At 40.4% G+C, this 26268-nt stretch overlaps 1 protein-coding gene and 1 long non-coding RNA gene across 8 annotated transcripts in view; one reads left to right on the top strand and one right to left on the bottom strand.

The window, feature by feature from the left end:
• Positions 1-5697, top strand: part of KDM5C (lysine (K)-specific demethylase 5C) — a 30953-nt gene extending 25256 nt beyond the window's left edge. For 3 of the 6 annotated variants that reach the window (XM_004694996.2, XM_012734297.1, XM_004694995.2), the window contains exons 24-26: positions 123-201; positions 330-529; positions 636-5697. In XM_004694996.2, coding sequence (XP_004695053.1) covers positions 123-201; positions 330-529; positions 636-998 — 642 coding nt within the window. In that variant the 3' untranslated portion in view covers positions 999-5697. The remainder of the gene's footprint in view (positions 1-122; positions 202-329; positions 530-635) is intronic. The other 3 variants (XM_012734298.1, XM_012734299.1, XM_012734296.1) reach the window with 1 other exon arrangement.
• Positions 5698-11261: 5564 nt separating this feature from the next.
• Positions 11262-24997, bottom strand: LOC105854545. Of its 2 annotated transcripts, none has more exons than XR_001146195.1 (3): positions 24854-24997; positions 24668-24741; positions 11262-12067 (listed from the first exon to the last, which is right to left on the bottom strand). It is a non-coding gene; the product is annotated as an uncharacterized LOC105854545 (long non-coding RNA). The 2 variants fall into 2 exon arrangements; XR_001146194.1 differs by lacking the exon at positions 11262-12067 and adding an exon at positions 15389-15422.
• Between the last annotated feature and the right edge of the window lie 1271 nt (positions 24998-26268).

The following is a 26268-nucleotide window of genomic DNA, read 5'->3' as shown; positions in this document are numbered from 1 at the left end:
ACTAGTCCCTGCAGCAACCTGTTTCTGTCCAAGAGATAGAAGATTCCAAGTTTGGGGTTGGGGGGAGAAGACTAGGGCCTGGATCTTCAGTTACCACTAACCATTCTTGCCCTCCTTGGCAGGTCCAGGGGTTGTTGGAGAATGGAGACAGTGTCACTAGTCCTGAGAAGTTAGCCCCAGGGGAGGGCTCAGGTAAGAGAGGTAGGTCTGGGTGTGAGTAAGCTGTTGACTACGCAGCACCAGAGTGACCACGTAGTCCTTCACTTGGTTGTGGTGATGGGCACATGCTGGGGGTTGCCTCTGACCACACTGTCTCTGCAACCCCCCAGACCTGGAGCTGCTGTCCTCACTGTTGCCACAGTTGACTGGCCCCATGTTGGAGCTGCCTGAGGCAACTCGGGCCCCGCTGGAGGAGCTCATGTTGGAGGGGGATCTGCTTGAGGTGACCCTGGATGAGAACCACAGCATCTGGCAGCTGCTGCAGGCTGGGAAGCCTCCAGACCTGGAAAGGATCCGCATACTTCTGGAGGTGAGGAGAGGGGTCCTGGGCAGGGGCCAGGCGGTCAGGCTAAGCAAGCAGGGAACCCCGGCCTGACCCCTGGCCCACATCTCTCTCTGCCTGTCTGTGATCGCAGCTGGAGAAGGCAGAACGCCATGGGAGCCGGGCACGGGGCCGGGCCCTGGAGAGGCGGCGGCGGCGGAAGGTGGATCGGGGTGGGGAGGGCGATGACCCAGCCCGAGAGGAGCTAGAGCCAAAGAGGGTACGGAGCTCAGGGCCAGAGACCGAGGAGGCCCAGGAGGAGGAGGAGCTGGAGGAGGAGACTGGGGGTGAGGGCCCCCCGCTCCCCCTCTCCACTGGCAGCCCCAGCACCCAGAAGAACCAGAACGGCTTGGAGCCAGCACTAGGGGCCAGTTCAGGCCCCTCGGCTCCCTTCTCTACTCTGACACCCCGGCTGCATGTGTCCTCCCCACAGCAGCCACCTCAGCAACAGTTGTGACAGTGGCTGAACCTAGCACAGACCCCAACAGAGACCCCCCCTTGGCCTCAAGGATCCTTTTTCTGACCATCAAGCCTGCTTCTTGGGAGGTGGGCAAGTAGGGGGGGATGGCCACAACCACCCCCACCCCCCACCAGCCCACCCCTGAGTCCCTTGACTTTTATATTCTGACTCCAAGGTATTGTTCAGACCTCAGCTCCTGGGGGCCGGCCCCTGGAGTTCCCCTCCCTGGTAGCCTCTAACCAGCATTCCCAGACACCTGAGGCAGATGGATGGGCAGGTGGGTAGGGGGGTAGCTGGGGCTAGGCCAGCACCATTCCAGAGACAAGGCCAGTGCATACGCAAACTGGGGGAATCTCCTCTCCTTTCTCCCCAGTTTTGACCCTGGCCAGGCCATGCTACACTAACCTCACTTCCCCCTCTCACTCTTTCTCAGCCCTCCCCTTTCCCTTCCTCCCTTCCCACTTTTGCCTCCTTGTTCTCCCTCCCTGACCCAGTCCACCCAGGAGGAGGAAACTTCACATAGCTGTGCTCACAGTTTTTTATTTTAAACAAATTTGGTTGGGGAGCCGAACAGGGCTCTCTCTGTGATCTGAAGAAAGCTATTGGTGCTTGTCCTCACAGCCACCTCACCCTTCCCCTCTCGTCCTGCCCTGTCTCCTTTCCTCCTCCTGGGTTCATGTTGTAATAAAAGATTGTTGGTGTGTAATTAATTTGTTCAAAAAAAAAAAAAAAAGCAAAACAAGAAACTTGGTTCCAACTGAAGCCTATTTTAATTTTATTTTATTATTTTCCTCTTGTTAGAAATAAAACCCTTAGCAACATTTTTTGGAAACCTGTTTCTGAAGTGCATTTCTCTTCGAAGGGGGAGAACAGTGCTTCCCATCACCTGTGAGTGGAGGAGCTGCAGTGCTGGCGGGAGCACTAGGGCTGAAGCCGGGGAGCTCTGGGTTCGGAAACAGTTCCACCTCTCCTTAACCTCGGGTACAACGCCCCTAATCTGCCCCCACCTGATCCCTAATCTCCCTACAGATAAGCCATGGTACCCCTCACCTGACCTGTGACAGCTGCCTCCAACTTGATGCCCTCCAGTCTCAAGTTCCCCACAGATGTTTGAAGGGTTTTAGGGGGGTTATTGAGGTACATTTATACACCATATAGTTTCACCTTTTTAAATGTACAGTTCAGTGGTTCAAAGGGATGATTCTGAATTGCAGATCTGACCTTGTCATTCTGCAGCTTCCACTAGTCCGTGATGCTTCATTGCCCTAAAGATCAAGATTATCTATCTAATCTTACTCTTTCTGGAATGCTACCCTGTCCTACCTAGATGCCACATTCAGGGGCCCTTCTGTGAATTTTCTCCACACTAAAGGGTTCTGCCCCTGTGAATGGAAATTAAAGCTCAGATGTGTTTATTGGCAACTTGTGAGTTCACTTTTTAAAAACCGCTTTATTGCAATATGATTTATATACCTTACAGTTCGCCCACTTGAAGGGTAAAAGTATATATCTAAGTGGCTTTTAGTGTATTCTAGTTCTACGACCATCACTGCAAAAGATTTAAAAATATTTTCATCATTCCAAAAAGATTACTACTTTTAGGGGGCATCACCTCCTCCCCAAGCCCCTTAACCCTAGGCCACTATTAATCTATGTGGATTTACCTATTTTGGACATTTTATATAAATGAAATCATACATGATCCTTTGTGACTGTTCTTTAATTTGCCATAACAGTTTCAACTTGAGTTTATTTTTAAATGTAGATGCTAATGGTTCTATAATACTGGGCAGAATTTTTTCCCCTCCTGGGCCCCAAAGCCTTTATAATGAGGGTGTTGGACTAAATATTTGAAGATGAGCATGAGAGCTGGGGCTGGGACAGACAGGAAAGGCTTCAGCCTCAGCACTTCGTTACCATTCTCCATCCCGCGAGGCAGTCAGACTCCAGAAGTGACCAGACAGGAGTGGACGAGGGAGTGCCTATGACCTGCGGCTGCTCACAGGCTAGAGAGCTGCTAGGCCCAGACTGGGGCCCTCCAAAATACGGGCCCAGCTCTAATTCCGGACATCGTGTTCATCTTGGCACCACCCTGCCCCATTCACCCCTCACTGCGGATGTACGTGCCATGATCTCTGCAGCAGAAGCCCTAGCTCAAATGTGACCTCTTCCAGAGAGCTTGCTTGCCTTTCCCAGGAGACAGCTATCCCAGACACTCCCAAGAAAGAGAGAACAGCTTGTGTGTGTCTTCTAAGACCTGCCTGTATAGACCTGTTTGTTGGTGGAGTGCTGCTGCACATCGACAACCTCGTGGCTTGACTGGACCATTAACAACTCACCGTGGGCAGCTCGGCTCGCACAGGTCACATGGTCTCTTAGGTTCATTCACAAAACATACCTGCCTTTATATTCTATTGCTGGGACTCCGATACTACAATGTGGGCATCTTCCAAAAGTGGTTTCCGTGACACTGTCTCCTCCATCCTAGCCAGCCAGAAGAGGGAAAGATCAGATGGGTGGCTCTTACTAGCTAAGCCTGAATGTTGTGTGCCTCATTTCTGCTCACATTCCACTAGGTGCAACGCAGCCAGAACCATACTCAGCTGCGGGGGATGTTGGAAAATGCAGTGTGAATTTGTCCTAAGGAGGGGGAAAAAAGTGGGCTTAGTAATCAAATCTACCTAGTCTTTGCCACACTTCATAATTTCTCAAAGCCCTGTGAGAGCTCAACAGAGTGGTTGACACGATTAATCCATTCCAACATTCTTTACTTCCCTAAACATTGGGAAGGCTTGCTCCTATGTCTCTGGTGCCACTAGCATTTGTATTCCTCCTGCTGCACAGTACTGCTGACATAGTATTCAGTTCTGATAAGTGTACTCTTTAATAAAAGGTTTGGCCCTATCAAAATCAGAAAGACAAAACTGCAGACCAATATCTCTTAGGAATAGATTCAAAAGTTTTTAACCAAATACTGAATCCCTTAGCTTTAAAAACTATGATCGAATTGGACAACCTGATTCAAATGGACTTATCCTAGGAATATGTGAGTAGGGAAACAGACTATAGTTAAAGGTTATACATTATATTACTAGATGCAAATCTACATAGTGACCTTGATGCAGAAAAACATTTCAAATACAAAAAAAGGCATGCAGCAGGTAAGTTAAAAAATTGAACAACGAAAATCAGTTATGTTTTCAAGAACAATCCAGAAATTAAGACAATAATTCCATATACAATAGCATCTAAAAATATACCTAGGAATGAACTTAACCAACAAGACAAAAGATTTTGTCTGCTGAAAACTAGAGAACATTGCTGAAATAAAGGAGACTGGAATAAAAGGAAAGACATCCTGTGTCATATATTAGAAAACTTCATGTTGTTAAGATGTCGGTAATACCAAAAATATCCAGATTCAACACACTCATCAAAACTCCAACACAGCCTTTTTACAAAACTAGAAATGCCAATCCTCAAAATGTATATGGACTTGCAAAGGACCCTGAATAACAATCTCAAAAAAGAAGAATAAGGTGAGATGGTCAGGCGGCTTTTAACAAGGATGCTAGGTCCATTCAGTGGAGAAAGTAGTCTTCTCAAAAGATGGTTCTGGGACAGTCACGTTTCCATGTGCAAAAGAATGAAGTTGGGCCCCTAACAGCATATATTACTAACTGAAAATGGAGCAATGACCTATGTTTTCTTAGAAGAAAACGGCAGTAATTTCTATGACCTTGGATTTGGCACCAGATTCTTAAATATGTTGGCCAAAGGCATAAGTAACAAAAGAAAATATAGATAAATTGGACTGCATTAAAATAAAACTTGTGCATCATGGGGTATTTTAAAAAGGGAAAAGAAAAAATGAAAAAACTTGTATATCATCTGATGAGAACATAGAACAACAAAACAGTTAAAAATACAGGCAAAGGACTTGAATTGACATTTATCCAAAGAAGATATTCAAATGACCAAAAAGCATATGAAAGTTGCTCAACATTATTAGTTACTAGGGATAAGCAAATCAAAACCACGATGAGACACTACTTCATGCCCACTAGGATGGCAATAATATAATAATGAGAAAACGAGCATTGGAGAGGATGCGCAAAGATAAGAACCTTTGCACATTGCTGGTGGGAATATGAAGTGGGGCAGCCACTGTGGAAAACAGTTCAGCAGTTTCTCAAGGAACTGTACACCCAAAAGAATTGAAAGCAAAGACTCAAAACATACTTGCACACCAATGTTCATTGCAGCATTGTTCATGATAACCAAAAGGTGGGAACAATTCAAATGTGCCTCAAGAGGCTAAACAAAATGTGTTTTCATATGTATATTGGAATGGTAATCAACCATAGTAAGAAGTGAAGTTTGAACACCTGCTACGATATGGACGGACATTGGAAACATTCTAGGTGACAATCCAAGGACAGGTAATCTATGATTCCACTTATATAGAATATCTAAAACAAAGTCACAGAGACAGTTGTTGGGAGGTTCCCAGGGAAGTGGGTAGTTAACTTGTAATAGCACAGAGCTTTTGTTTGGGATCATAGAAAGGTTTTAGAGCTAGGTAATGGTGATGGTTGCACATTATGAATGTAATTAATGGTACCTACTCATGCAATCAAAAATGGTTTAAATGGCACATTTTGTTATATATATTTTACCACAATAAAAGGAAAGTTTGACCCAACCTAAAGTTACCTTTCCTTCTGATTTGTCATCCATAGAATCAGCTCCCACACATATTACTGAGGCATCTGCCCAGATAAATGATCTTTTTTTGTTGTATGTAGGCTCTCTCCTCATAGGTGCAACTCACTTCCCATGGGGCATGCAGGAATCTGAATCCAGGAACAAATATCAAGGCACCAAGGGATGGTAAGGGCGGGTACTGAGAAAGGCTAGCTAAGTATCAGTAATTAGAGGGTTCCCTACTCATGCTTATCCAGTTCCATTACACTAGGGAAAGGGGGCTTCCTCTTTGACCTAGGGGAGCTGAAGGGTGACTGGGCTTTAATTTATCATTCCTACTCCAGTTTTCAAGGTCCCATTCGTCCACCAATCACTGGTCTTTTGGTTTCACTTCAGGTATCTGAAGATCTTGTGAATTCAACCTGCGTTGTAATTCAACAATCTGCAGGATTAGCTAGCTCTATGTCTGATTTCAGGCTACATCAGATTTTTGAGTAGAAGAGACAAAGATTTCTTCAAGTAATTTTTTAGAATAATTTTAGGTTCAGCAGAGTAGATGGGTACTGTTGTTCCACATCCTAACCAGTCCCTGGTACTGTCGATTTTTAAGTTTTGCCAGTCCGAGGAGCGTGAAATCATATTGCATGTGCTTTAAGCGGGCATTTCCCTGATAACTAATGAAGTTGAGTACATCCCCATTTGGGGATTCTCTTTTGAAATGCTCATCCAACACTTTCATCTATTCTGCTGATTAGCTTTTTCTCATGTTGAACTGTAGGACTTCGTTTTATACTATGGATATTAAATCTTTGATAATTTTTAGTGATATAAATACCTTTTCACATGTAGTATTACTTTGCACTGTTTGTGACATTTCTGGGTGAAAGTAATTTTTTTTTAACACTTAGACTCTGAAAAGTATGCTAGTTACCAGAGGGGAAGGAAGTGGGGGGAGATGGGGGTAACATGATAGGGTAGTGGCACTGCAGCTATGGTTTAATGTTAACGAAGGATTTGTGCATCTTGAGGTGTTAAACTATACTCCCCAAGTTAGATAGCTTTATAAACAAATGGCAAATCAGGGCTCTCTCTGGTGGTGCAAGGGGGCAGCATTATGAAGCTGTCCACAGCCACAGCAGCATGAGTTTGATCCCCAGCCAAGGAGGTGATCCACAGACCTGTCTCCCGGCTGTTCCCCTCAGCAGTGTGTTTCAGTAGATCCACCTGTTCTGCTCCCCACTCTGTTTCTGGTGAATCCTCTCATCCACCACGCCTCTGGCCTGTATTTCAGTTCTTGTACAGTGTCTGGTGATAGCTTCATTGTGCTGCACTTTAACCCCTGTACCACCAGGGAGGCCCCCTATGTTATCTTCTTTGCTTTCAAATTTAGTTTTATAATCTATCTGCAATTCCTTAAACGTACACCATGAAGTAAACATTCACTTTAAAATTATTTTTCTTTTGGGATAGCCAGTTGTTTCAACACCATTTTGAAAAGACTGACCTGCTAATGGTGCCCTACAGAGCCACATCTTTGGTAAATCAAGTATGCAAATATGAGACTTCCCTGGTGGCCTAGGGGTTAAGTCTCAGTGCTATTCACTACTATGGTTGCCTCACTGGCTGCTCCCCTTAGCAGTGTACTTTGTCGATCTGCCTGTTCTGCGCCCCACTCTGTCTCTGGTGAATCCTTTCCTCACCAACTCCCACCTCCACACTTCTGGTCTGCACCCCAGTTCTATGCAAAAAAAAAAAAAAGTATGCATGGGTCTTCTGAGCTGTTGGTTCCACTAGACCTTATTTAATTTCTAATTGTATTTTTTATTTTAAAATTTATTTTTATGGCCAACAGGCATATGAAAAAATGTTCCACATCACATTATCAAGGAAAAGCAAATCAAAATCACTAAGATGCCACTCGCACCTGTCAGAATGGCCCTTATTTAAAAAGCTAGAAACAAATGCTGACAAGGATGTGGTGAAAATGGAACCCTCTTTCACTGCTGTTGGGAATGCAAACCCCTGTGGAAAAGAGCTAGTTGGAATCAGAAGGTCCAGTGAGAACTTTTGATGTTCTCCAAAGTCAGGCAGGAAAACATCTGTTTTGGGAAGAGACAGGTCTACCTTCAGCGGACCCAGTTATAGAGAATATGGGGGCTTTGTCACCACCTTACTGATTTTGCTTCTCAAAAGAGCCCATAAGTTAGCCTCACTGCTTCTTACAACCCCCACCCTTCTGAACAATAACAACTTCTTTTGTATGACAGGACAGATCATCGCAACTAGATGTTCTCCATGCATTTCTCGATCCTCCACATTAATTAATTCACTCATTCTGTTTATTCCACAAATATTTATTGAATGTTTACTAAATATTACTATGTACTGTTCTTCTTGGCACTGGGGATACAGCAGTATACAAAACAAAATTCCCTGCTTTGTGGAGCTTACAGTCTATTGGGGGAGAGACAAATACAAATCACAATAAATAAATATGTGAATAAATAAATTCAGTGGTGATCAGTGCTTTACAAAAAAATAAGACATAAAATGTTCCTCGAGGGAGATGACATTTGAGCATACTGCAAGTGGGTGGAAATTCATCAGATTATCTGGGAATAAGAGTGTTTCAGGCAGTGTCGATAGCAAATACAAAGGCTCTGACATGTTTCAGGAATAGCAAGGAAGCCAGTCTCACTAGAGAAGAGTGAATGATAAGAGTGATAACAAATGAGATCAGATAGGTGATGGAAAATAGATTGTGTAAAGACTTTTGGGCCATGGACTGGGCTTTGGTGTTTATTCTGAGGGAGCTGGGGGCCATGGGAGAATTTTAAACAAGAGGTATATGACATGATTTGGTTTTTAAAAATTATTCAAAGGAGAATTAATAACAGACATTAGAATACTAGCCCAAAGAAAAATTAGTCAGAAAACAAAAATGTCTACAACAAAGGATATATATAGTCAGAGAATATTGTGTGGTTTAGAGGTGAGCAATGTTTACAGTGTCATATTTATGCAAACAGTGAATACAAAATGCGTAAAATGATTAAAGAAATCATAGCTACAACCACAAAGATGAGCAAGCTACAAGAAACTTAGGGATAACGAGGCACATTAGAAAGTGAAATATATGGAGCTCATACAAACAAAAAATATAATTATCAAAATAAAAATTTCCATGGATATATTAAATAACAGATAAGATATAATTGAATAGAGAATTGGTAAGATGAAAGACATAACTAAAGAAATTGCTCAGAATGACATATAGAAAGTCAAGGATATAGAAAATACCAATGGGATGTTACAAGCTACAGAAGATAGAATGAAGAGGTCTGAAATATGTCTAGCTGGATTCTGATAAAGAAAAAAGTAGAAAGAATGAAAGAAAGGCAACATTAGAAGAGATAATAATAGAAATTTTTCCAGAAATTATGAAAAACATAAATCTAGGGGCAGGAAACACATTTCCAAAGTAGACTAAAAAAAGAAATACATGCCTAAACAAGTTAGAATGAAACTACAGAATCCCTTGCACATCCTCCTTCAAAAAAAGAAAAAAGGACAGAAAAGAGATCTCAAGAACAGCAAGAGTACAAAAACCAAATATATTTATATAAAATAGCAATTAGACTGATAGCAAACTAGAACACAATATTTTAAGAATGAGGATAAAATAAAGACTATTACATTTAACACCAAAGACCTGTACTAAAACAGTATCTAAACATTGTGCTCACAATGAAGGAAAGTGATCCCAGTCAGTATGCCTGTAAATCCAAGCCAGTACAATCCATAAAAAATAAACCTGGCCCTCCCTGGTGGCGCAGCGGGTTAAAGCACAGCACTGAGAATCTAAAGCCACTTCCGCATGAGTTCTATTCCCGCCTGCCCTGGAGGTGACCACATGGCGTGGCAGACCTCTCCTGACCCGCCCACTGCTCCCCTCAGCAGTGTACTTCGTCTATCTGCCTGTTCTGCTCCTCACTCTGTCTCTGGTGAAGCCTCTCACCGCCCCTGAGCCTCTGGCCTGTACCCCAGTTCTGTATGCACAAATAAATCTTTAAAAAATAAATAAATAAATAAACCAATGATGATATATAATTTGTAAGGTCAGAAAATAAGGAATAAACATACTTAAAACAATAGCATATGATCATGAAACTAATTACTAGAGTTAAGGAATTCTAGGGTCCCCACAGCCTTTAAGAGGGAGCTTGAAATACTGTTTAGGTCTTATAAGTTAAATATATGCATGGTAAAACTTCAAGCATAACCACAGAAAAAATAAGTAAATTCTAAACAGTAAGGAGGAAAATAATTGAGTAACATAGAAAACAAATCTGAAAACTATAAAAGTGGCATGAGAAGAGGAAAATGCAGCAAGGAAAAGGCAGTGGTAAAAAATACAAATAAAAAAAGCATCATGGTGGAAATCAATCCAAGGACACCAATAAATGTAAACAGGCTAAACTTGAGCATTAAAAGAGTATAACAGATTATATTTTTTAAAAAGTTGCAGCTATATGCCATTCCCAAGAGGTATAATTAAAGCATAAGAATATGAAATATCAAAAAGTAAAAGGATGGAAAATTATTTACCACACAAATCCTAACAGGAAGAAAAGCTTCTGTTGCTATATTAATATAAGATAAAATAATAAAATAGACCTCAAGGAAAAATACATTATTAAGAACAGTGTCATTACATATTTACTGGAGATATATGTAACAATATTTAATTCAAATATTTTTAATAAAATACCCTCAAAATATATAAAGTAAAAAAAAAATAAAGAACCACAAGGAAAAATACACGACTCCACCATCATAGTTGAACATTAATACACTTCATAATTATTGGTATATCATGATCAAAACAATTAGTATAGATATAGAAAATTTGAACTTGATAATAGACATATGTAGAACTCTGAATTGAACAATTAGAGAACATACATTCTTATAAAGTACATAGGAAACATTCAAAAATATAGATCATGTACTAAGACATAAAACAAGTCTCAATAAATTTCAGTTATCACACAGATCACATCCTCTGATCACAATGCAGTTAAGGTAAATTTCAATAACAATAAGATTAATCTCAAATCCCCAAACACTAAGAAATTTAAAAACACCTTCTATGTAATGCACAGGTCAAAGAAGTAACCACGATGGAAATGCTGAAGTACTTGGAACCGTACAATAATGAAATATGACATCTCTCAACTTACAGAAAAGCAGTATCTGGAGGGAAATTTGATATATCTTTAAATGAGAAAACAAGACTAAAAATTAACGTCCTCACTAAGTTAAGACATTAGAAAAAGAACAACAGAATAAATCCAAAAAATGTGGAAGGAAGGAGATCAAAAAAGATAAGAGCAGAAATTAAAGAAATAGAAAACAAAGACACAATTGAGAGAAGCAACAAAGCCAAAAGTTGGTTCTTTGAAAAAACTAATAAAATAGACAAACCTCTGGTGAGATTGATCAAGAAAAAAAGTGAGAAGGCACAGATAACCAATATAAGTAATGAAAAAGGAGACATAACTACAAATTATATACAGCAGAGAATAAAAAAAAAGCCAAGGGAACTTTGTGCCAATAAATTGAGACAACAGACAAAATGAACCAGTGCTTATCAAACAATAACTTGCCAAAACTGGCTCAAGAAGAAAAAGAAATCGTGAACAGTCCTTTAACTACTAAAGGAATTGAAATAGTTAAAACTCTTCCTACCCCCCAAAAAAAAGAAAGAAAAGAAAAAAAATCACAGGAACAAAAGAGAGCAGAAGGCAGAATTTCCCTTTTGCTGTGTGGAGCACAGGCAGGTGAAGAAATACTATTCCACTCAGCTGTGAAGATGTCCACGTAGGACCTAAGGCAGTAGAGACCCTGGGCTGACCACCTGTCTCTGGTGAAGCCTCCTGTGGAGATCTTTAGAGGGTGGCTCTTACTGAAGCTGGGTCTGACAGCGCCCTCTGCAGTCCATGCAGGTGGGAAGCATGAATGAATAACATCCAGCACTCAGTTACTCTCTTTCTTCTAGAGGAGCTCTAGCACGTGGACAACCTCTTCAGTAGCCAGTTTCTGTAGTTTCCTGCCCACTGTGGAGCTTCTGAAGGAATCTGTGTTCCGAGTTTTCAAGAAACGCCACACACAGCCCTCGTTGTGACCGGTAGGATGGGGTTGGGTGCTTGGAACAGGGGCTTCTAGAGGATGTAGCTCCAGGTAGAAGTCCTGGATCTCTGTCTTCACTAATATCAGATTCTTCTATCCATTTGCAGCTGATGGGCCTTTTTATTCCAGCCAGCTGCAGAGTGATAGTTCTAAGAATGATGCATGTTCTGCAAATAAGAATTTAATCATTATTGTGAAATTGTTACTATGAACAAGTTCAATTGGATCTGAAATCACATCATCACGGGAAATTTTAACAACATATCTGTCCGTGACACACACAAAAAGCTATTAGATATAATTTCAGTTGTTAAACATTTTTGAAGAATTTTAAATAATGGCTTTAAACACTTTACTACCTAATTGCACAAAGAAAGACTGTTAAGAATTTAGAGAACACAGCATTAAAAAGTCTCGATCAGGGCCCTCCCCGGTGGTGCAACGGGTTAAAGCACAATACCTGGAAGCTAGCTGCAGCCAGCTGCCTAAGCACAAGTTCAATCCCTGGCCAGGGAGGTGACCACATGGCGCGGCAGACCTCTCCTGGCCCGCCCGCTGCTCCCCTCAGCAGTGTGCTTCGTCGATCTGCCTGTTCTGCTCCCCACTCTGTCTCTGGTGAATCCTCTCACAGCCCCTGCACCTCTATCCTGTACCCCAGTTCTTGTATGCAAAAATAAATAAGTCTTTAAAAAATGTCTCGATCAGCATGTGTGTGCAGCCATAACATGTTATTGAAGTAGATTTCAAGTTTGTCATTTAAAACTTTGAAAATATTTTATTTAGCTTATTATTAGTAATAATATTTTTAAAAATGGGAAACACCAGATCAAGGTGGTTTTACAGGAGAATTCTACCAAAGAGATTATTTCAAAGTCATAAAACATCTTTCAGAATATTGCAGAAGAAGGGACACTGACTTCCTTTATGATACCAGCAGAACTTGATCAAAAAGCAACAAGAATGGGAAACGAAAGGCAATTTTACTCATGGACACAGATACAAAAAGCCTACACAAAATATTAACAAACTGAATCTAGTACTAAGGAAAAGATCATGACAAAGTTGTATTTACACAGAAATGCAAAGGTGGCCTAACATGAGAAGTATTTATAGATGTCACTTATCACACTACCAGATTATTGGAGAAAAAAAGTCACCCTAAGAAATAGATAAAATATTTGATAAAATATTCAAAACCTTTTTATGATTTAAAAGCAATAATAAAAACTTCTTAGCATGGAGGGCAGGATGAAACTTGTTTAATCTGATAAAACCTGTAGACCTCCATAGTAAATATTTTCAATAAGGAAAAGTTAGTGTTGTTCCCTTTAAAATACCTAACAGGCCCTCCCTGGTGGCGCAGCAGGTTAAAGCACAGCACTGAGAATCTGAAGCCACTTCCGCATGAGTTCGATTCCTGTCTGCCGCCTGCCCCGGAGGAGACCACATGGCGAGCCAGACCTCTCCTGACCCGCCCGCTGCTTCCCTCAGCAGTGTACTTCGTCGATCTGCCTGTTCTGCTCCCCACTCTGTCTCTGGTGAAGCCTCTCACCGCCCCTGAGCCTCTGGCCTGTACCCCAGTTCTGTATGCACAAATAAATAAATAAATAAATCTTTAAAATACCTAACAAAACATGTATTCCTACAACCATGTTTTCTATTCAACACCGTACTGAAGGTTCCTGGTCATCTTAGTAATTTAAGAAAAATAAAGGCATAAAGATTGGCTAGTAAAAAAATTACTGCCATTATTTGTAGTTGATATTTATAGTTTTATGTGTCAGCATAGAAAAAGACAAAAAAGTATACAGAGGGCTCTCCCTGGTGGCACAACAGGTTAAAGCACTGCATTATGAAGCTCTCTGAAGCCACTGCAGTACCAGTTCAATCCCTGGCCAGGGAACTGACGCACATGGCGCAGCAGACCTCTTCTGACCAGCCCGCTGCTCCCCTCAGCAGTGTATTATGTCATTCTTCTTGTTCTGCTCCCCGCTCTGTCTCTGGTGAATCCTCTCGTTGCCCCTGTGCCTCTGGCCTAAACCCCAGTTCTGTGTGCACAAATAAATAAACCTTAAAAAAAAAATTATACAGAAAACTTAAAAGGAACCAGGGCCCCTAGAGAAATGGTTGATTTCAGGGTTGAGGCAGGACAATACAAGATGAATAGGTAGCATCTTGTGGTTCCAGTTATGAAATAATGTGCATATGATATAACACAGATATAAATATATGATTAAATAAAAATAAATAAATGCGAAGAAACAAGTGTTTTGCTTCTAACTGAAGAATTACAAATAATCTATGTAAATAAAACCATTCCTTTTCCTTGGGGTGGTCAACATTCTTCCAAAAAATAGAGATTGAAAAGGGAAAAATATAGCAAACTTAGTAAACCCCACTTTAACCAAGCAAACAACATTATCAGTGCTGTTATATCCTCTTGGCATGTTACGATAAGAAGAGGACTTCTACTCTGGCCTTGTTTGCCAAAACAAACCCAGGCTCAATGAGGAAAACTTCAAACAAATCCAAATTGAGAGACATTCTTCAGTACCCAAAACTGCTCATGCCATAAAAAATAAGGAAAGACTTGGAAATTGTCATAGACCAGAGGACACCAGAGACACATGAACAACTAAATGCCATGTGGTCTTCTGAATTGGATCTTAGAACAGAAAATAGGGAATTAGTAGGAAAACTGATAAATCCACTTAAGTCAGATGTAGAGTTACCAGTACTATACCAATGTAGCTTTTTTAGTTTTGACAGTTGTACCAGAGTGCAAAGTACAGGAGCTCTCAATGCTCTCTCTTTACTTTCCTGTACTGTGAAATTACACTCAAATTAAGAGTTTGCTTAAAAATAAAAGCTTAGCTAAAAAAAAAAAGCTTAGCTAAGTGAACAAATATATTATCAATGTAAAAAAATCACCTTTAGATCATGTTTAGTGAAATAAGCCAGAAAGAAAAGGAAAAATACTAGATCATTTTACAAATAGCAGGGGCATAAGGAATCAGGGGGAAAAAACTGTAATAAAGTAAAAATGAATATAAACAAACAACTATAAACCAGAGACATTCTACAAGGGTGAAAAGGGGAACAGGATCAACACTGGGGATGGAAGAGCACGCAGAACTATGGTGATGGCACATGGTGAGTTTGTGGTGGGAAGTCCACGACGATTACCACCCAGATGAAAAAAAAATGTACAAAATGAAGAGTGATGTAAAAAATTAATTAAAATTTTATTTTATTTATTTTTAAAGATTTATTTATTTATTTATTTATACAGAACTGGGGTATAGGCCAGAGATGCGGAGGGTGAGAGGATTCACCAGAGACAGAGTGGGGAGCAGAACAGGCAGATCGACGAAGTACACTGCTGAGGGGAGCAGCGGGCGGGTCAGGAGAGGTCTGCCACGCCATGTGGTCACCTCCGGGGCAGGCGGGAATCGAACTCATGTGGAAGTGGCTTTAGCTTCTTAGTGCTGCGCTTTAACCCGCTGCGCCACCAGGGAGGGCCTTAATTAAAATTTTAAAGAAAATTACACACAATATAAAAAAAGGCCTTATCTTACAGAAAATGACCAAGGTCTACCAAAGGACATTGAAGAATTTATTTATTTAAAATGAAAGTATACATCATGTTCACAACTAGCAAGACTCAACATCATAAATTTATCAATTCTCTTCAACTGATCTACATAGATTCATACAACTCCAGTATTTTTGTAGAATGTGACAAACTGATTCTGAAAAGTGTTTGAAATAACAAAGGGCCAAGAACATATGATAACCCCAAAAAGAATAAGATGGGAAGATTTTGTTCCATCAACTGTTAAGATGCTTTAGAAAGCTGAATCTTTCAACATAGTATAATACTGGCTCTGGGAGAAAAAAAAAATTTACCCACTGCAGAGATCCCGGAAACAGACCTAAACAGATATGGGTCTCTGATGCATGACCTAGGAGGCACTTTAGATTGCTAGGCCACTCATGGGGAAAACAATAACTGTGGAAGACAGTACATAAAAAGTGCTGAACACAGAGAAGAGATTGTTCTTACAAAGACACCACAAAGGAAAAAAGCCACAGACTGAGAAAATACACACAAAGCTGATGAGTGTAATTTTTTATTATCCCTCCCTTTTTTTATTCTGTAACACTTGTTTTATTGAAGTAACCTTGGATTACAAAGCTGCATATAAAAACCCAATTTTTTAAATGGACAAAAGATACTAATAGTCATTTTAGAGTGTCGCCAATAAGCATGAAAAGATGCTCTACCACAAAATTGCTAAGTTTACAATGAGATAACATTTTATACCCACTGTAATAAAAAAATTTAAAGTGAGACACTCATGTATTGATTAGGGTTTGTATCAATGAGATCTCTTATAAATCGCTGAGAGGTATGTAAAATGGTAGCATCAATTTAGAACACATTGTGACATGCTTCTGTCACACTGGGTGGTATACAAAAGCTCTGTTAACCAGCAATTCCATTCTTATGTACTCACCTTAGAAAAATGTGTGTGTGTGTGTGTGTGTGTACACCAGGAAGCATGTCCAAAATATTCATGGCAGTCATGTTCATAAATGCAAAAAGCTGGAAACAACTCAAATATCCATTTGAATATTTGGATTAATATCCAAATATTGCTCCACCCACTTATCAGCAGATAAATGGATGAATAATTGGTTTTATGGCGACTTAATGAAATATCATACAGCACTGAGAATGAACACATTATAGCTACAGGCAAAAACATAGCTGAATCTTGGGAACAAAATGAGTGAAAAAATAAGTTACAGGAGACCACATACAGCACAATACTATTTTTACGAAGCTTACAACTAAGATAAACAATTATGTTGGTTAAACATCTCTGCAAATAGGAAAAAATATATATATATATATATATATATCTCAAAAGTAGCAAGGGAATGTTAAATGCATACCTTAAGAAAATGGTAAGATCTGATGGGGAGGTGGGGGATGGAACAGGAAATGACATGAAAGACCCTATTATTGATGTTGTTCTTGGGTTTTTATTATATTATCATCTTTATAACTCATGTATACATAATGTATCTATTTATCTTTTTATTTTTTAAAAAGATTTATTTATTTATGCATACACAACTGGGGTATAGGCCAGAGGTGCAGGGGCAGTGAGAGGATTCACCAGAGACAAAGTGGGAGCAGAACAGGCAGATCAATGAAGTACACTGCTGAGGGCAGCAGTGGGTGAGACAGGAGAGGTCTGCCATGCCATGTTGATCACCTCCAGGGCCGGGGATCGAACTTGCACTGAAGCTGCTGCGGCTCGCTTGCAGTGCTGTGCTTTAACCCACTGCGCCACCAGGGTGGGTCCTATCTTTTAATGTTTTAAAGATTTATTGTTACTTATTTATGCATACAACAACTGGGGTTTAGGCCAGAGGCATGGTGGGTAAGAGGAGAGAGTAGGGAGCAGAACAGGCGGATCTGCTGAAACACACCTCTGAGGGGAGCAGCAGGCAAGAGAGAAGAGGTCTGCTACACCATATGTGGGTCAGCTCCCTGCCCGGGGATTGAAGTTAGCCAGGGAGTTGGTGATAGCACTGAGTCTTAACCCCTATACCACCAGGGGGACCTTCTAATATATTTTATATGAACAAATGTAGAAAAGGAGAAGAGGACGTGAGGAATGACAACTTGGAGGTTCAGTCTTAAGGGAATAGAGAAATAACGTCTCATAGTTGCAAGGAGATGTAGAATGAAGAGAGCTTAATTTTTTTTTAATGACAGCAATAGGTGATTGTTGGAATGACAGAGTGAAGGCTATGGTGGTTTTCCTTCTAAAACAATGAAGTATGGGCAAACCAACAAAAACCAACCATTTAAAAACTCTGGCAATTAACCAGAAAGAAGTAAAAATAATCCATTCAAGAGGAATTACTGAATCTTGGTGAGAGACTAGGTTCTGTGACATTTTGAATTATGGCTATTCCCATCGATCTCTAGTTCAGTGTTATGGAATCAAAAGCTGACTAAATTCGAGACAACAGTGAGAACTGACTGCTTTGGCAGGGAACTTAAAAGGAAATCATGGAGGATGAAAGAACCATAGGAAAATCTGAAAATTCCGGGGGATCTGAAGGGCTGTGTACATAATTCAAGGATACATGCATGCTCAGCACAGAGCTGGAAAAGAAAGAAAAGGGCCCAACTCTCTCACTTGTGGATGACGATGAGGCTCTGTGTAAGCAGAAAGTAAAAGCAAAGGCTGTCGTATAAACTGACTAAAGTTTGCAGGCATGCTGAACACGGATCCTCTTGACAAAGGGCGGCAGACATGCAGATGCAGCATTTAAACAAATCTAACCACTAGTGACTGAGTGGCTACCAAATTATACTTACCCAGGTATAACCCACCAAAATCCAGACTTAAAAATGAAAAAAGGGGAAAAGGGGCCACATATGCAGAGAGTATGGAATCCACAGAATTAGCTGGAAAGAGCCATTAGACAATCACTGACAAGAAATATAAGAGTAACAACAATCACACACACACACACACACACACTCACACTCACACACACAGAGCTAGGTTGGTACTAGTCATTCTGGAAAGCAGAAAGAAAGAACTAAAAAAAAGGAACAATGCCTCATGGGCCTGTAGGATGCCACTAAGCACAGCTGTACATTGAGAACAGGAGTCTCAGAAGGACAAGAGGAAGACAAATGGGCAAAACATCACATGCTGTAACCATACACTCAGGGAACTGAAGGAGAATAAGCTCGGAGAACCCCATCTAGACACATCACAGTGAAACTGACGAAAGTCAAAGACAAAAAAAAAATAATCTTGAATGCAGGAAGAGAAAAAGGACTTAACATAGGTAAGAGATCCTCAATAAGATTAGCAGCTGATTTCTGATCAGAAACCATGGAAGCCAGAAGGCAGTGTGACATCTTGAAAACACTGGAAGAAAAAGATTATGAATGGAGAGTTCTTTCTAGCTAAATTGTCCTTTGAGAAGTGAAAAAGAAATTAAGATAATCAAAACTTGAAATTATCTGTTGCTAACAGACCTATTCTACAAATTTTAAGCCAAAATTAAAGGACATTAAATGTGTAACTTGTAAGTAACTACATAGCTATTAGGAATATTATGAAAGAGAGCATTTTTTCTACTTCTTATTTTCTATCTGTTTAAAAAGACAACTTAGACATTAATAATATATAGCATGACATGCTATTATATGATAATATTACTAAAAAGGAGGGAGAAGGAACACATCTATATTGGAGCAAAGTCATTATATAGTACTGAAATTAAGTTAGTTTTAATCTAAAGTAAACTGCTTCAAGTTAATATGATGATTGTAATCTCTAGGGTGGCCACTAAGAACTTAATTAGGAAATATATAGTTAAGAAGGAAATTAAAATGTCACAGTGGAAAATATGTATTTAGCACAAAAGTAGAGAACTGAAAAACAAAGGAACAGATGCTATATTAGACACACAAAGCAAATATTAACCCTTTATCAAGTCTTCAAAAAGAAGTAGAAGAGGAAACATTTCCCCACTCATTGTAAACTGCCAGTATCACCTTGATACCAAAACCAGACAAAGACATCACAAGAAAACTACAGACCAATAGCCCTTATTAATATAAATGTAAAAATTCTCAAAACATACTAGCAAAACAAGTCCAGCAAATTATAAAAGTGTTACATAATATGACCAAGTAAGACTTATTACAGGAATGCAAGATTGGTTTATCATATAGACATCAGCCAATGTAACACACCATATTGACAGAATAAAGTGTAAATTCTACATGAGCATCTCAGTGGATGTAGAAAAAGCATTTGACAAAATCCAACCTGCATTCATGGCCAAAACACATAAAAAATGAGGAGTAGAAGAGAACTTGTTCATCTTGATAAAGGGCATCCATGGAAAACCTACGATTAACATCATACTTAAATGGAGAAATAATTGAAATTGATACTTTCTTCCTAAGATAAGAAACAAGACAAAAATACTGCTTTCATCTCTTCTAGTCAACGTTATACTGAAAGGTCAACTCAGGATAATTTGTCAAGAAAAAGAGATAAAGGGTATCCAGGATGAGAAGGTAAAAGCAAAACTTCCTCTATTTGCAGATGACATGAATTTGTATGTAGAAAATCCTAAGGAATCCACTAAAAACTATTTGAACTAGTAAACAAGTTCAGTAATGTAGCAGCAGGATAGATCAATAAACCAAAGTTAATTGTATTTCTATACATTAGCAATGAACTAGACATCCAAATGCAGAAGAATGAATTCTCTACACACACACACACAAAACTCAAAACAGATCATCAACCTAAAAACAAGTTTAAAAAAAATAATTTCTAGGAGATAGGAATAAATCTTTGTGACCTTGGTTTAGGAAATAGTTTCTTGGATATAACAGACAGTTCAAGCGACAAAAGAAAAAAATAGCTATATTGGACTTCACCCAAAATAGAAACTTTTGCACATCAAAGGACACCATCAAGAAAGTAAGAGGATAGCCCACAGAATGGGAGAAAATATTTGCAATTCGTATATCTAACAATATTCAGACTATTTAAACAAAAGTTAAAACTCAACCATAAGACAAATAATTCCATTTTAAAAGGGCTATGAATCTGATTAGCTCTTTCTCCAAAGAACATGTCCAATGTTCAATAAACATGAATAAACACATGAAATAATGATTAGCACCACTAGTTATTAGGGAAATGCAAATCAAAACCACAATAACATAACACTTCAGACTAAGATGACTACAATAAAAAAAAAAAAGACAGACAATAAAATGCTGTGAGGATATAGAAAAATAAAAACCCTCATTCATTGCTGATGGGTGCAGTCACTTTGGCAAACAGTTGGCAGTTCTTCAAAAAGTTAAACAGAGGTCACTAAATGACTGGGCAATTCAACTCCTTGTTACCTACCCAAGGGAAAAGAAAACATATATGCACACAAAAAATTGTGTACAAATATTCAGAGCAACATTATTCATAAGAGCCAAATAGAGAAACAATTGAAATGTCCATCAACAGATGAATAAACAAAAGGTAGCATAGCCACACAATGGAGCATTATTTGGCAATTAAAAGGAATGATACAAGAAACAACAGGAATAAACCTCACAACCATTATGCAAGTGAAAGCTAGTCATAAAGATCAAGGCATTGTATGATCATATTTATATGAAATGCATAGACTAATCAACAGAGAAAGAAAGTTAGATTAGTGGTTGTCTAGGGCTGAGAGGAGGGGATTATGAGAGTGTTAATGAGTATAACACTTCTTTTGGAAGTGGTGGTAAAGATATAATAAAATTAATTGTGGTGATGATTGCACAATTCTGAATTTACTAGAAACAGTGAATACTACCCTTCAAAGGAATGAATTTTATGATATGTGAACTATGTCTCAACAAACCTGTAACAAAAAGATGGAAGCAATAACAGAACGTTTGTATGCTAATGACAGTGATACAGTTTTAAAAATGACCTTGTAGAGAGGTGGACAATGCTGGAGCAATGTCCTCACATAGGCTGGAATGGGATATAGAGCTAAAGTGGAGGTACTGAATCTTGATGACAGTGAGAACAGCCCAGAAGGCAGAATAAGTGAATATTGATGCCGTGTGGTGACTGGATGCGGTAGTAAGAATCTGTTGAGGTTTTTTTGGTACTTTTCTCCCCTAGCCAAGTAGTCAGCCTGAGTATAGGGTAGGACTAAGTAAGTGCTGGGAGACTTGAGGAAAGAGAAGGTATGAAATAGTTATCTAAAACAGGACAACTAAATGCAGGAATCCTGGATTAGATTAGATTCTGGAAGAGAAAAATTGTATTAGTGGAAAAACTGAAAAAATTCAAATAAGTTCTGTACTTTTCTTAATAGCATTGTACTAATGTTAATTTCCTGATTTTGATAATTGAAATGTAGTTATATACTGATGGTTCACATATATGGAGTGGTATCTGGAAATGATTACTAGAGGTTGTCATTTGGTAAAAGTAAGATACGATTTCTGTTGTTAATGTTACTGGGTTTTGCTTCTTTGTATTTCCTTTTATTGTGCAATGGTCATTACAATGCTTTTTTTTTTAGAATACAAGAATATACTATATTAAATATTTAATAAATATATTAAAAGAAAAAAAGAAATGTAGTCGTATAATTTCTTATTATTTGGGGAGTCTGAGTAGAAGACATATGTAAATTCTTTGTAGTGTTTCTACAACTTTTCAAAAATTACATAATTTTAATTCTTAAAAAAAAGGTTATTTAAGAAAGAGGGAGAGAAAAAGTCTGGGAATAGCAATTAAGAGGACACCTGGGGCCCTCCCTGGTGGCGCAGCGGGTTAAAGCGCAGCACTATGAAGCAGTTGCAGCCACTGCAGCACGAGCTTGATCCTCAGCCCTGGAGGTGACCCACATGGCGCGGCAGACCTCTCCTGGCCCACCCGCTGCTCCCCTCAGCAGTGTACTTCGTCAATCTGCCTGTTCTCTTCCCACTCTGTCTCTGATGAATCCTCTCACCCCTGCACTCTGTCCTGTACCCCAGTTCTGTCTGCATAAATAAATAAATCTTTAGAAAAGTGAGGACACCTACCTCCATCTCCTGGCCTCTTGGTAGGAGAGTTTTGAGGAGGCTGCTGGAGAAGAAGAGTGCTCATGGGAAAGCCAGATTTCTATTAAAGCAGTGATTCTCATGGGGGAGGCGGTGTATGGTCAAGGATACTTGGGGCATTTTTGAGTATATCAACAATGGGAAATCACTACTGTCGTTTGGTGGGCACAGACTAGGGATGGCAAGCATCCTGCAGTGCATACAGCTGCTCCACACAGCATGTCTCATGCCACACAACTTTAAATATTCCATCAGACAACCATATAGGTGAAAAGCTTTTTCATTTGTTCATTTATTCATTCAACAAACATGCTTTGAGAGAGCCTACTATGTGTCAAGCGCTGATTTTAGGTAATAAGGACACATCAGGGTACAAACAAGAACTTACAATCAAGTAGAGAGTCAGACAATAAGCAACAAACATAATAAAGAAACAAATTATACATGAGGTAAGAGGGTGAGGAGCACTACAGAAAAAATAAAATAGGGTAAGTGCTAGGGGAGAGCTGTAATTTTAAATAGGATGGTCAGGGTAGGCCTCATTGAGAAAGTGACATCTGAGGAAGTAACATCACGAACCTTGTGGCTAACTGGGGGAAAGCATTCTAGGTACAGGGAATGGTCCAGTACAACCACTAAGTTGGAAGTGAGCCTATGCTCAAGTAACAAAGAGGCCAGGATGATGAAACAGAGTGAGCAAGTGTGAGAGTGGTAGGAGACAGCATCAGAGTGTGATGGGGACCAGATGGATTTTAGTATATATTGATTTTCCCAGAAATTCAGCCATCATACACATTGAGAAAAGACTGTTTTGTTTAGAAATTTACAAAATAACTGTTCATCACTTAAGAAAATCTCATCAATTACTTTATGGTTTTTGAGCCACCAATCAAAATGTGTAGCTATCACATTCCTGGTTATAAGTATTATATGTGCAAGACCATTACATTATAACTGCTAGTATTGTTTTATTATCAGTTACTTTTCCCTTGTTATAATTAGGACATTACATTGGTTTTGGGGGTAGGGGATTAGGTATGTAGACAGATTCTACTATCTATGTACTTCATTTTAGAATAGCAAATGGGAGCATTTCAAAACACATAATTATAAAAATGGAAGGTTGTGTCCAATGGGTATGGGAATCACTAAGATATGGCAAGAAGATGAAGCCAGAGTGAGAATAGATGGAATTTTGCTGATGACTGAAGGTAAGTTCTAAAATGCCTGGTCAAAGAATTTCAGGATGGGGGCAGGACAGGATGCCCAGGACTGTATGGGGCTCTAACTAGGAGAATCCCTGGTTTTGTTATAGTGAACAGCATGATACAGGATAAAGGGCCTGATGCATTTTTTCATCTTTGTTGTTCCACAACCTGGGAGGGTGTCTACCTGTTTAACACAGTAAGCAGGGGAACAAAAAAGGTTCTCTCCTCAACAAGACCAGAAGCGGACCACAGCAGCTTCATTTTTTATCCACAGAACTGTCTGGAACTCCCAGGCCATGTTATTGCTATAAACAGTACATTTCTTACCAGTTTAGGAATGAAAAATAGGTAGAAAGAGAAACAACAGAAGAGAAAGACAGATCCATTTAGAAAGAAAAGCCAGTGAAGGAGGGTCGGAGATAGGTGTGGGGTGGGGGAGAGCCAAAGAACAAGAGAGATAACATTCTTTCCAATAACATCAATCACTATTGAAAATTTCTAGAGGCTGGGTGCTAGGTAAAATGATGTCTCAGATGGAGATTCGTAGATCCCCATTAGGCAGATGAAGAAACTGAGGTCCAAATGGGTGGATGAGATGGTTCAGGGTCTTATGGCTAGTGTTAACTGTCAGGATCAGGATGCAGCCTTTTGGATCTCTGGGCTCTCTACTATATCTCAGCGGGGGAGACAGAAAGATGAAGACAGAGACTGAGTGGAAAAGTGGGGGCAGAGAGATGGAGATTTACAGACCTGCATGCAGACAATCACGTGAGCTGCAGACCTGCAAGGACCGTTTCCAGAGAGAAGGGGGTGGGGGGGAGGGGTGTGTGTGTGTATGGGGGGTTGGGGGCGGACAAGGCTGGTGGGCTCAGCAGGGTACTCACCTGGATGCCGACTGGAGCCTCTGGAGAACTTGCTCACCCTTTGCTACCTGCACAATCCTCCGCAACCCGCTGACCTAGGGTTGAAAGGCGGCCCAGGTAAAAGCCGGCTCGGGTCCCACCCCTCATACGCTCCAGCCGGGTCTCTTTCCTCCCGCGCCCCCCACTCCCGTCTTTAAAACGTCTCACCTGACACCTCTGGAAGTGGGCGCCGCCGCTGTCGCCAGCGAGCGGAATGGAGGGGTCGGCAGCTGGATCTTGCTAATACGCTTGGATGCGTCTCTCCCGCGGGCTGGAGCGGGAGCCGGGTCGCAGGCCTCCACCGCGGGATCCAGGCCGGAGAAAACTCCGCCCCTTTGATTGGTTTACGAGTCAAACCCACCCTTTAATAGGATTGGCCGGGCAAAGAAGACTGTTGTAGCCCTTGGCAGGTCTATTCCACCCGGCTTCGGAGGTGAAGCTGGCAACACGCAGGCGCGAAGCCCAACTGAGGTCGGGTGCGAGTCACTGTAGAATCCTGCACCCGTGGCTTCTTGACATCTTACTCCTTAAGCCACCTTGACTAAGCCTAAAACACACATTTCCCATAGCTCTACTCCTCCCTCCACCTGCAGGGATTTCTGACTCTCATTTCTCTTGTTCAAATCGAGCGAGTTTCTAATTGCATCCAAAAAGGATGAGCTAGTTAGTGACTGGGGTCCGCCAGTAATACGCCAGCCCCAACACTAAGACATCTGTCAAGTGGTCTAGCGGTTAGGATTGGGTGTTCTTATTGGTCAAATGTCAACCTCACTAGAAGCCTCTGATTAACCATCTCTAAGACAGACAATTTGAAAAGCTCTTCTGACAGTATCAGTGGGAGGATTAAATAAGTGAACCTAAATTCATTGCTTGGGATATAGTTAAAATTCTCTCCTCCCAGTTTCTTGCCTTTCCCATTGTTCAGACTGAAAGGCCTGTTGACTTGAAGTCACACCACAATACGACACAGAATAAAACCCAGGTTTCTGTCCTCTAAAGAAAAGCTGTTTAAGTAGGAAAGAGGGACAGGAGAACTTTCTTGTTACCAGGGAGGGTTCTAAATCTGAGCCCACAGATCTCCAATCCAATGCAGGCACAAGGTTTGGAGGGGTCATGGATTTGGATGGGGGAAAAGTTACACCTTTATTTTAACTCTCCTCTAATAGAAATTTAGCATTGTTTTTTTCTTAAAGATTTATTTATTTATTCATACAGAACTGGGGTACAGGCCAGAGATGCGGAGGGTGAGAGGATTCACCAGAGACAGAGTGGGGAGCAGAACAGGCAGATCTACGAAGTACACTGCTGAGGGGAACAGCGGGCGGGTCAGGAGAGGTCTGCCGCGCCATGTGGTCACCTCCAGGGCAAGCGGGGATCGAACTCATGCGGAAGTGGCTTAAGCTTCTTAGTGCAGTGTTTTAACCCGCTGCGCCACCAGGGAGGGCCAGAAATTTAGCATTGTTTTTAACAGCACGTCTTAATTTATGTTAATCATGAGGACATGGGATATTCATACATTTAATGTATTTCTCCCATTTTGGTCAAATGTGCTCTGCTTCTTTGGGGAACAAATTAAGAAAATA

The sequence above is a fragment of the Condylura cristata genome, unplaced genomic scaffold (genome assembly GCF_000260355.1).
Source record: "Condylura cristata isolate star-nosed mole 26May11 unplaced genomic scaffold, ConCri1.0 scaffold00053, whole genome shotgun sequence".
Lineage (NCBI taxonomy): Eukaryota > Metazoa > Chordata > Mammalia > Eulipotyphla > Talpidae > Condylura > Condylura cristata.
This window is presented reverse-complemented; position numbering and strand designations above follow the sequence as displayed.